Genomic DNA, 12,362 nt, shown 5'->3' with positions numbered 1-12,362 from the left:
AGATTGTTCCGATATTGATATATGGAGTTTCCCTTTATTTTGTGGCTGAAGCACTCATTTTATGAATGAAGTGAATATGTTCATTTCATCACAGTGTTTTCTGTCCCCTGTTTATGATATTAATTTACAGTTAAATGAGCTTCTAGTTGCAGGACCAAAACTTCACCCACCAGTCTTGCTTCCTGCCTTACCCGCCCACTGTGAAGCAACACATCCTTCAGCTGAACTTCTGTGTGTAACCATCTATTGTAGTGCTAGTGTTATTTTGACAAGTCATCTAATCTTCATGCCATCAAGTCACCACTGCTTGCTAATGTTGTTTCTCAAAATAAGCACACAACACCAGAGACTTTTTATTTCTGGTTTATGTACCCTGTTGTGACCGTGAATGAAGTCACTGGAGAGACACTGAAACTGGTGGATATAGAAGCCTTTATTCCGGAAAACAAGCAGCAGGCATCATACTCGAGACATTCTTGAAAGAAGAGGCCTGCCAGACAGTAGGACTATTCTATAGTTACAATGTATCCACTTCCTTTGAATTACATGTAAACTTCAAACACCTCCATATTCACACCCACATTCCAGACAACCAAAATGAATGTTAATCGCCACTGACTTTCGACTGCATTCAGGAATATGCAAGCAGCTCAAGTCAAATGGAGTGTTTCTTTGTTTTCAGTCGACCCTAGTCTGCAGCTCCACAAACACCATTGTTCTACCAAACTCAATCTACAATACATATTCAGGTCTGACAACTGGGTGCTGTTGAAATTAATATTTGCTATATACCACAACTCCAGTATAGGCCCTAACATACCCAGTTTCTGAACAATTGTTTGCAATGCTACCAAAGAACACTCAGACCATAGATGTTATAGCACTGTTTAGTTAAGATGATATAAAAATATTTGCATGATGTGCAGATTGGTAGTTCTTTTGAAGACGTTAAGCATCTTTGAAATGATTCATATCTGTTATTTGAAGCCAAATTAATTGCAGTTATTTTTTGTTTACCAGTTTGTGCTACTTATTTAAACTCTTCACTGATACATAGTGACAACTTGATTCCAGTTTTACACAAAACTTGTTTTGTTCTGATTGTAGACCAGCATTTCTTCCAGATCCAACTGATGGAAGTCTCTATGTCATGGGAGGGGCAGCTAAAGAGGGGCTAATGGTAAGTTGTAAGATATTTTAATGAACCTTGATCATAGATTTTACTCCTGAGGGTATTATTCAGCTACAGTGGCTATTAACTCCTCTGATGTTTGCATCATATCCACAAGCTTATTTTTTAACATCTTCCAAAGTATGTAGGAAAAGCTAAAACTTTTTTATAATTACTAGTTATTGTACTGTAATAGTACAGACACAAAATGGTCCAGTTTTTACTTCCAGCTTGATACATTATATAAAATAGAACAATAAAAACTCTTAAGTGAAGAGGCCACTTGTTCCATTAAGTCAGCTCCCTGCACCCTAGACCTACCTTTCTTAGTAATGAAATGACAGAATGCTAAAGCATGGAAAGACATCTGACCCATGCTCTGTGTAGCATCGACCAGCTAATACCACCCCATTGTCTCTTTACCGTAAGCCATAGTAAGTTCCTTCCTTTCAGTTACACAGCTATAATTAAATCAATGACCCTTATATCTAACCACTAGTTGCAAAAAGAAAATCCTAGTGACATTTTTGGTTGCAGCACCTTTTTGTGCAACCACAGGAGATGGTACATCTGTCCTTTTACCTTTCCCCTTTTCATGATCCAGGGATCCAAACAACTTTTTCCAAGTGAGGCAGCAATTCACTTGCACATCATTCAAACTAATGTATTATATTCAGTGTTCACAATGTGGTCTCCTCTACAGTGGAGAATCCAAACGCAGATTGTGCACCCACAATCAGCTTGCAAGAGAGACTCATAGCACCCTGTTGCCTATCACTTTAATTCTCCATTGCATTGCCCATCAAACCTGTCAGCCCGTGATCTCCTATGATGTTTTAACAAATATTCAATATAAGCTTGAAAATAGTGTCTTGTCTTTCATCTGAACATATTACAACCTTATATACTTTATATTGAATTCTACAACTTCAGCTAACTCATTTGCCCTGTCTGTATGAGAACTGACCATTTCTGCTGTAAACCAGCTGATTTTGGTTCTGTTTTCACTCTCTTTTAGCACATTCTGACCTGGATACGTCCTCCACCTCTGCATTTGTCCTCCACCTCTGCATTTTTCACATTTTTTTACATTCATTTGTTTGTGCTCTCATTCTCTTATCTGCTCTCACTTATAATTTTTTTGTTTTGGTAATGGCTTCATTAATCCATTGACCAGATGACCTCGGCAACTCCATTAACACTTCCCATTGCCACGAGAATGCAGTCAGCGTAATCAAGGACCCCTCACTCTCATTCTCTTTTTTACCCCTTCCATTGGGCAGAAGAGACATAATCTTGAGAACATGTACCACCAGGATCAAAGACAGCTTCTATTGCACTGTTACAATAGACTCTTGAACAGACTGCTTTTACGTTGAAAATGAAATTGATCTCTCAGTCTACCTCATCATGACCCTTGCACTTTATTTTCTATCTGCACTGCACTTTGTTTGTAATTTTAACACTGTATTCTGAATGCTATTTTTTCCCCTTTTGTAGTACCTCAGTGTATTTGTGTATGGAATAACCTGTCAGGATAGTATGCAAAGAAAAACTTTACTGCATCACAGTAGATATGACAATAATAAAGTAGTTAACCGATTACCAGGTTATTCTCATGATAGCCCTGATCTCAGCCTATCAAAAATATCAGATAGGTGCATAGTTACTTAATTTAATCCTACGTTGATGTAGACAGCGGTGTTATGTTTTTAGTTTTTCAAAGCTTGTCATTACTCATGCATCTCAGTGTTTAGACAGGACCTCTGTAATTTCCTCACACCTATCCTTCAGCAACCAAGAATACATTTCATCTGGATCAGCTAATTTATCAATTTGAAATGGAGCTAACCATGTCCTCACTTTATCAACTTTATTGCTCAACCAAAATTTCATCTATATCTTCCTATGCTGAAATTCCAGCAAGTATCTTCCTTTCTAAACACTGATGTAAACTGTTCCAGCCATGTCCTTATCTCCATAAATCAATTCCTGTTTGGTCTTCAATTGCCAGTATCTGTCTTCTTCCAACCCATTTCCTGTTCACATGCAAATAATATCTTTGAACAAATAATATCTTTGCAACATTTGCTGCTCATCTTTTCTCATGCTGTCTCTTCGGCTTCTTAAGTCCTTTATAATTCCCTCTGAGCTTTCTGTAATCAACCTGTGTTAACAAAGTCATTATATTTTTTATTCTAAAGCTTATGAAATTACGATCAGTTGGCTTGGCTCGTTATTCAAAACCAAATGCAGAAATGCTGCCTTCCCTGATCGGCTGGAAATGATCAGCTTTCCCTTAGCACACAACTGTCTGTTTATCATTAATCCCTATGTTTTTAATTTGCTTATCTCACAAAGAATGTACCCTCTTGTGGTTTTAATGCACCAATTGCTTAAAGAAGGATTTTGTACATATACTCTATTACATATTTTTTTAAATATTCAAAAACAAACATGTTCGATATTCAACCTCAGCTAGGTTCCTATGTGAAAACTATAATCACAACCATCTGTGCACCACAGGAACAATCATATTTTGTCCTTTACTTTTTGCTGCATAATTTTACTTCAAATCTTATATCTAACCAAATACTTCTCAGTTTCAAATGTTATTATATTTTAACACTTCAGTTTCCATCAGTCTTTCTATGATTTTTTCATTTGATACAGAGCACCAGAACTTGTATAGTAAAGTATTCCTTCAGTTTATTTTAAGTCCAGTAAAGTGTACAAATATTTCCTTGTTTTTCTTAGACAAAGATAAAAGGTTCATAAGGTTAGAAGTAACTTCTCACCATGGATAAAGAACAATAAACAGTAATGATAATAGGGCAGGGAGAGAATATCTCTCATTAGCAGGACCATGGGGCACAAATTTACAGTTCTGGGTTAAGAGAGAAGCCAGCAGATGCCTTTTTTACTCAGTAAAAATAATTCAGAGCCGACAGCCTGCATGGGTAGTGGAAACAAATCAGAACCTTAATATGGCACTTGAGAGAGAGAAAAAAAATTACAGTACAGTGGTGAGAGATCAGGAGAATTGATTAATATTGTTCCACCAGAAGAAGACTCTAAAGATCTCCTGGCCTTATCAGTTCTGTGGTCCTATATGGGTTTTTCAAAATGACAAATTACTAATGGGTTATCACAGAGATCATTATTGGGCCCTTTGCGCTCAGAATTATATAATTTGAGAAGAGAGTTTGCTGGTGATCCAAAGTCAAGGAAAATGTGAAAAATTTGTATCATTAGTGAGTTAAATGTGTGTACAAAAAGTTGGCTGGTAGACTATGTGAGATTTGGTAGAAAGAACTCCAAAAGCAATTTTTAAACTGAGAAGCTAATAAAACATTGGCATACAGAGATGTCATTTTGTCTTAGTTGGTGAGCAAGTAAACATGCAGGCACAATAGCACTTAGTAAGGCAAAATTTTTACTGGCATTTGTTGTAAGGAAAATGAAGTACAAAACCAAGGGAACTTGCCAGAGTATGATACCTTGGAAAGAGGAGTTACCATTATCAAAACTGAGAGACGATCTTACGAAATAAACACATTTCTGAGAGCGATTGGCATGGTAGATGTTGAGAGCCAGTTTCTTCCAACTGGGAACTATGCAGTATAATCCCAGGGTGAAGGACCAAGCATCGATACTGATATGAATATACTTCTTCAAGCAAAATGTTGTGATTCATCAGAACACTTGGAGAACAGGGATGCTCAGTTAGTGAAGCAATCATATTCAAGGCTGCACTCTGTAAATTTTTAAACACCAAAGGAATTATGGACTATGGGAATTCAGCATAAAAAGGCATAGAACTAGCTCAATGCCCTCTGGGAGTGAGATTAAGAAAACCAGAATGCCTAAGGCTTAGTGATTATACTGCAGCTCAAGGAGTATTTGTCATGTTAGATCACCAGGTTTTCTGAATTCATTTTGACACTCGAATAGATTATTCTGCATGGGGAATCTAATGTTTACCCAGGCTGTGAAATGTATATAGACCATAAGACCTAGGAGCAGAACTAGACCATTCAGCCCATCGAGTCTGCTCCACTATTTGATCATGACTGGTTTATTTTTCTTTTCAGCCCCATTCTCCTGCCCTCTTCCCAAAACCTTGGACTCCCTTACTAATTAATTACATATCAACCTGCACTTTAAATATACCCAATGACTTGACCTCTACACCCGTCTGCTGCAATGAATTTCACAGATTCACCACCTTCTGGCTAAAGAAATTCCTCCTCATCCCTGTTCTAAAGGGACATTCTTATATTTGTCTAGCCATCGTTCAGATTAGCACTGTTGTAGGTGATTAGATACTGGAACATCCAGAACAGAAACCAATTGCATTTATAATTCCTACTACGAGGTGAGAATTAGGCAGCATTTGGGAGCACAGAATGACCAACACTGAGGTCATGAGTGGGAATAAATCATGAGCAGCAGAGAACATTGTTATTTGTAATCTGATATTTAGAACATTGTTATGTGTAGGATATGCACACAATATACCTGTTGATAGCCACTTGTAGGAAGTCATTGAATTGGTCCCAGAAATCATGGAATAGGAAGGAAGAGCCAGTATTTAAGTCCAAATTCAAAAGGTATTATGAAAGATAGGGCAGAGCTACCGAAAAGAGGCAAGGCGGCAACCTTCTGAGGGTTTTAAAAATCTACAGGCAGCCTAATTATAATAGCTATTACCTAATTATACTTACCTACCTGACCTCACTGTTGAATGCCAAATACTGTTGTTTGTTATTTCAGAAACTCCCTTTCACCATCCCTGAGCTGGTTCATTCCTCTCCTTGTCGGAGCTCTGATGGAATACTGTACACAGGTAAAGATTTCTTGTTCAATATCTTAGCATTTCTTTGTTTGGTCAGGGTCAATCATGGGTATTGCAACCTGTCTACATGATATCCAAGCCAGTATGTGAGCTGGGGCAGTACGATATGGAGAGGAAGCTATTGCCCATGCAGCAGGCTCCCCCTCTCTACACAGCTGATAAATCCAAAGGAATGATATTCACTGATACAATTTGGCAACAGCAGCATTGCAGGAGATGCCAGTTAATGTTGAACTCAACATTGGACTGCCTCAGAGACTCCAGCTCCGGGTTTAATCCCAAAGCTTTCCCCATGAGTGGCTATAGCCACAAGGCAGGAGAGATTCAGAGTTTTCCTTCTAAGTGAGCTGCCAACCACAGCAGATGCCCCGTCTGCCTGAAGCAACTAATTTTAAGGTGTCAGTAACCCCCTTCCTTTACTGCTTCTCCTGTCAGTAGAAATTGTTCCACCAGACTTAATAGTTAAGCCATTCTTGAAGGCCGGGAGCTGGAATTGGTTGTCAGAAGCTATTTGAGATACACGACATTGGGAGCATTTAATAGGTAGAGGGAGCTTATCCCCACTACCTTCCCCAGCTACAAGAACCGTAAGGAACCTCTTTGGTTATATAAAAACAATTTTATACATGTCCAGATCCCCTTGTGATGAAGGTTTACCAGGATACACATCGTATCATCTTCTAATGTAGAGATACTGGAAATGTTGCCAATTTTAGTGATGCTGCTGCTTAATGAGTACCACAAGTAAACAATGTGTTAATGGTGGTGAACTGAATCAGAAAGTAATGTAAGTATATGGGTCAAGCACTATATGAGTGCATATCAGCATATAAGAGAAAATCAGCATATAGGAGGAAAATTGAAAATCTGACTGAGTGGTGCCACAACAACAAACTCTTACTCAATGTCAGCAAGACCAAGGAGCTGACTATTGACTTCAGGAGAAGGAAACCAGAGATCCATGAGCCAGTCCTTGTTAGAGGATCAGAGGGCCAGCAACTTTAAATTCCTTGGTGTTATTATTTCAGAGGACCTGTCCTAGGCACAGCATGTAAGTGCAATTACAAAGGAAGCACAGCAGCATGCGAAGATTCGGCTTTACATCTAAAACTTTGACAAACTTCTATACGTGTGTAGTGGAGAGTATATTGACGGGTTGCATCACAGCCTGGTATGCCCTTGAATGGAAAATCCTACAAAAAGAAGTGGATACAGCCTGTCCATCATGGGTAAAGTCTTACCCACCACTGAGCACATCTACGTTTGTAAATGAAGTGTTGTCACAGGAAAGCAGCATCCATCATCAGGGACTCCCACCACCTAGGACATGCTGTCTTCTTGCTCCTGCCATCAGGGAGAAGGACTCGTACCACCAAGTTCAGGAACAGTTATTACCCCTTCATCATCAGGCTCTTGAATCAAAGGGGATAACCACTCAACTTCACTTGCCCAATCATTGACATGTTCCCACAATCTATGGGCTCAATTTCAAGGGCTCTTGTTCTCATGTTGTTGATATTTATTGTTTATTTATTTATTATTATTAATATTTCTTTCTTTCTGTATTTGTATAGTTTGTTATATCTTGCACACTAGTTGAATGCCCAAGTTGATGCGGTTTTTCATTGATTTTGATATTGCTAGCATTCCTTTATGGATTTATTGAGTATACCTGTAAGAAAATGAAACTCAGGGTTGTATCTGGTGACATATATGTACTTTGGTAATAAATCTACTTTGAACTTTGAAATTCAAGAACAGAGAAATACAATGAACGTTTTAGTTGATTAGAAAGGACCAATTCTGATAAGAATTCGTCTGACAACATGCTATTTGATTTCCTGCATTTGATAGTGTGCCTTCTATTTCCAGACTACATTTGGTCTGTTCTTTCACAATTAAATGACGTATTTGTAGAAGATGTTTTAAAACAGAGCAAACATTATTTTTATGAAGCTTTTTGATGTGGCTTATTGTTCTCCGGTTGTTAATTTTAATATATGTGGTATACGTTCTCTTGCATTAGGTAAGAAACAGGACCTGTGGTTTGTAGTAGATCCTGAAACTGGAGAAAAGCAAACGACATTGACTACAGATATGTCAGGGAACATTTGTCCATCTGCTCCTCTCCTGTACATTGGGCGAACAGGTATGAGTGCTGAGGTATTTAGAACTGTTAAGAGGAAAGAGTTGGGATGTTGGGATTAATTGTTTAATGAAAAGGGTGTCCAAAGTCATATTTTTGTGATTTTGGAAGGAAATTATCAAGGTTGATCCCGTTGTAAATTCACTCCAGTGATGGCATAAATTACAAGGGTGTAAGATAAAATAGAATGGAAATATGAAGAACTTTTTAACTTGTTTCTGGAATAAATAAAGGGATTATTGAAGCAATTAACAACCAACATTAGGGTGTTTTAAGGACAGCTGGAGAACTACTGGTGGGGAATGGAATATTTGGAAACGTTATGGATTAAGGGTCATCTGTGTTCTCAGATAGAGATAAAAGATCCAGATCACTACTTGCAAAGAAGATCAGGGGAACTGCCCCAGTGTCGTAGTTAATATTTTATTTCTCAATTTACATAAATTAACAAGTTAATATCATGTTATTATTTGTGGGAGCTTGCTGCATGTGAATTGCCTGATGGATTTTAGTTGATTTTAAGCTGTCCTTCAGGATCAAGTTGAATTGCTTCCACTCAATTTCTGATGGTTCTGAGTCGGCTGATAAGATCAGTGAAAGAATGGCAGACTCTGCCACATACAGTCTGCTTGGTGGGAGAGGCAAGTGGATAGTTTGGTTATGATCCTGATGCAACTCCCTCTGTAATTCAGTGTGATCTTGACAAATGGACGTAAAGCTCTCAGTACCATCCTGAATGTACCTTATCTGTTTGAGTAGTCATAATTCAGAGATTACCATGAACTGGTGGGGAAGTTCTATTTTTTCACAAAATCTTTGAAGATATCTTTGGATCACTTCGGCTGTACACCTGGTAACCTCTTACCTTGATGAAGCTTGGGATAGAGTATCTGTTTTGGGAGTCTGATGTTGTGGTCTACCCACTGGGCCTCAGTGCAGGGGATGTTAGTCTGGGAAAGGGTGCTGACATTGATTCTCTGATGATAATTAGAAGATTTTGTAGAGCCAATGTCGGTGATATCTCAACAGTGTTTTAACGTGTTTGCTGTATATAGTATATTTTAAAAGAACTATAACGGATATTTTAGAAATAAGCAGGGGATAGCTGAATCCAGGTAGGGGGGAGGGGAATAATGTGGGAAGATGGAAGGTGATAGGCGGGGAAAGTAAAAGGCTAAAGAAGAAGGGAACCAAAGGGAGGATGGTGATGGGGAAGGAGAAAGAGAAGGAGTAAGAAGCAGAAGACTGTGGTTAGCAGTTAGAGAAAATTGATATTCATTTCATTAGCCTCCATAACCAGCACATCATTCTCGGCAACTTCTGCCATCTGTAATCGGATCCCACTACCAGGTACATTTTATCTTCCTCTCCCTCTCCACTTTCTTCAGGGGTCTCTCTCTCCATGACTCCCTTGTCCATTCATCTCACCCCACCAATCACATTCTAGGCACTTAACCCTACAACCAGGTTAAGTGTTACGCCTGCCCCTATACCTCCTCTCTCACCACTATTCTGTGCCCTAAACAGTCCTTCCAGATGAGGCAGCACTTCACATGAGAATGCGTTGGTGTCATTCATTGCATCTGATGTTCCTGGTGCAGCATCCTCTACATCAGTGAGATACGATGTGGATTGGGGGGGTTGTTTCATTGAGCATCTTGGCTATGTCTGCCACAACTCAATAATCTCCTGGTGGGCCACCATTTTTATTCCACCTCCCATTCCCATGTTGACATGTCTGTACACCTCCCCCTTCATTGCCACGTCGAAGCCAGATACAGAATGGAGGAACAACACCTGATATCCCATCTTAGTAGTCTCCAAATGGCCTCCATGAACATCGATTTTTTTTTCTAACTTCCAGTAATCACTCCCTCCTCTATTTTTCCTCATTTCACTGGCACAGTTTCTCCATTTCTTTCCACTCCCCTACTGTTACAAACAGCTCATCACCTATCATCAAACTGTCCTCTCCTATCAGATTTCTTCTTCAGCCTTTTGCCTTTCCACCTCGCAGCTTCTCACATTATTCCCCTTTTCCCCCTCCCCCACTCTCACCCAAATCACCTGTCCCTACCAGCTTCTGCTTCTCCCCCTCCCTTACTCTTTTATTCTCACTTCTGCACCCATCCTATCCAGTTCTGATGAAGGGCCTCAGCCTGAAACATTGACTTTTCATTTTCCTCCATAAATGCTGCCTGACTCATTGAATTCATCCAGCATTTTGTGTGTGTTGAACATCAGTCTGCATTAAGTCTGCTGTGAACCCATTGGTTAAGAACACCATATATATCCCTTCATGAAACGGGCATAAGATAGAATCAGCCACAGTTCCTCTATGGGTTGGGCCACAGGCCTTTTCTGTGTTCTAAATAATAGCAACAACAGAAATGTTACCACAAGAGTATCAGTGTTGGAGATCTTAAGGAACCTGTAAAAGATCGACCTATCAGTACTCTTAGACAATCTGAGCACTCCTAATCAACAGCAACCAGAAATTGGTTGCAATGTCTGAATTATTATGGAAATCACTCTAGTTATAACCAGTAATAGAATTCTAGGTGAGAATGCCCAGGTGATCCAGGAACTAACTCAAATCACTCTCGTTATAACCTGTGATAGAACTCCAGATGAGAATGCCTGGGAGATCCAGGAACTAACTCAAATCACTCATTGCAAGCACAAAGTTTTCTTGGACTGGAAGCTCCACAATGCCTCAGGGGAAAAGAAATGGCTTTGCAGTTGGCTGAAGATTGAGGTTTTACAGAAAATCCTTGACTTTAGCCAGGGACCCTCATGTCAGTTGTAGGGAAGCTATTGGAGTGGATTCTTAAGGATGGGATACATAAACATGAAGGGAATGGAGGGATATGGATCACGTGAAGGCAAATGGGATTATTTTAAATTGGCATCAGAGACAGCACAGATATCAAAGGCTAAAAGGACTGTTTCTCTGCTGTACTGTTCTACGTATGAAAGTTGGAAAGAGCACAGGAGATCCAGAAACTCACTAATATACACAGCATCTACAGATTCTTAAGTATTATCAAGGTCATCTGTGGCTTGAACATCCAAGACCCCACCTCACCGAGAGCAAAAAATAGAGGTGAATGTATCAAGAGACCTGCTGAAAGAAACAGAGAGTCAAGTCTTATTTTTCTGGATATCAGAATGTGCTAGTGCCTGAAAAACTATAGTAAAATGTTCCTGTGCCATTGAATGTAATAATAATGTTATGAACCTTATCAATGATGTACGTAAATCAGGAAAGATGTTTCGAAGACAGCGTTGATGGAACTTTTCAAGTGCCTTCAGTACTAATGACATCTGAAGGCACTTGAAAAGTTCCATCAACGCTGCCTTTGAAACATCTTAAATATCAGCTGGGAAGATAGAAGAACCAATGTCAGTGTGCTAAATGAAGCAAAAACAACAAGCATTGAAGCCTTCGTCATCAAGAACCAACTAAGATGGAGCGGTGATGTTGTTCGGATGAAAGACGAAGGTCTGCTGAAACAAATCTTCTACTCCCAGCTTAAAGAAGGCAAACGTAAAAGAGGTGGACAACAGAAGAGATTCAAAGATGTCTTAAAAGCCAACATGAAGAAATGTAACATCGACATCAACAATTGGGAAACCAATGCCAAGGACAGGGAACTCTGGCAAGCCATCATCCGAGAAGGAACAGCAACTTTCGAAGCCAACAGATGTGCAGAATTAGAAGAAAAGAGAAGAAGATGGAAACAGAGGCAGCAACAACCAAAGCCCGATCTGCTATCTGGAACTACCTGTCCTGAATGCAGAAGAACTTTGAAAGCCAAGATTGGACTCATAAACCACTTGAGAGCCCATAAGTAGTCAACAGAACAAAGACCATCATCCTCAACCTCGAGGGATAGCCACAACGACGAAATCAGGAAAGTACTGACATCTAGTGGCAGGAATATTATTCTGCAATAGAACAGAATAAATAGTAGCTTTACTATTTTGTGAGAGCTTGTATAGAAATTGACTGATATGAAACTTACTTTAATTATGATCATATTGTGTTATTTTTAGTCACAGATGTATGTTAAGATACAAATGCCAGAGTTTATTAATAGACTAGTTTCTGTTCGTATTGTTAACTACTAAGAAACAACAGCCCATAATAGTTTTGTTATTTTAAATGCAGGAAATCATAATTA

At 39.1% G+C, this 12,362-nt stretch overlaps 1 protein-coding gene across 6 annotated transcripts in view; it reads left to right on the top strand.

Moving 5' to 3' along the window:
• ern2 (endoplasmic reticulum to nucleus signaling 2) overlaps positions 1-12,362 on the top strand; it is a 92,959-nt gene that overhangs the window by 33,330 nt on the left and 47,267 nt on the right. For all 6 annotated transcript variants that reach the window (XR_011887231.1, XM_072268456.1, XM_072268458.1 and 3 more), the window contains 3 exons: positions 1,108-1,180; positions 5,948-6,020; positions 8,056-8,178. Coding sequence is in view for 5 of the 6 variants with exons in the window: in XM_072268456.1 (XP_072124557.1) it covers positions 1,108-1,180; positions 5,948-6,020; positions 8,056-8,178 (269 nt within the window). In the remaining variant the exon portion in view is untranslated. The remainder of the gene's footprint in view (positions 1-1,107; positions 1,181-5,947; positions 6,021-8,055; positions 8,179-12,362) is intronic.

The sequence above is a fragment of the Mobula birostris genome, chromosome 9 (genome assembly GCF_030028105.1).
Source record: "Mobula birostris isolate sMobBir1 chromosome 9, sMobBir1.hap1, whole genome shotgun sequence".
In the NCBI taxonomy this organism is placed as follows: Eukaryota; Metazoa; Chordata; class Chondrichthyes; order Myliobatiformes; family Myliobatidae; genus Mobula; species Mobula birostris.
The sequence above is the reverse complement of the archived record's forward strand: the minus strand, read 5'-3'. Positions and strand labels throughout refer to the sequence as shown.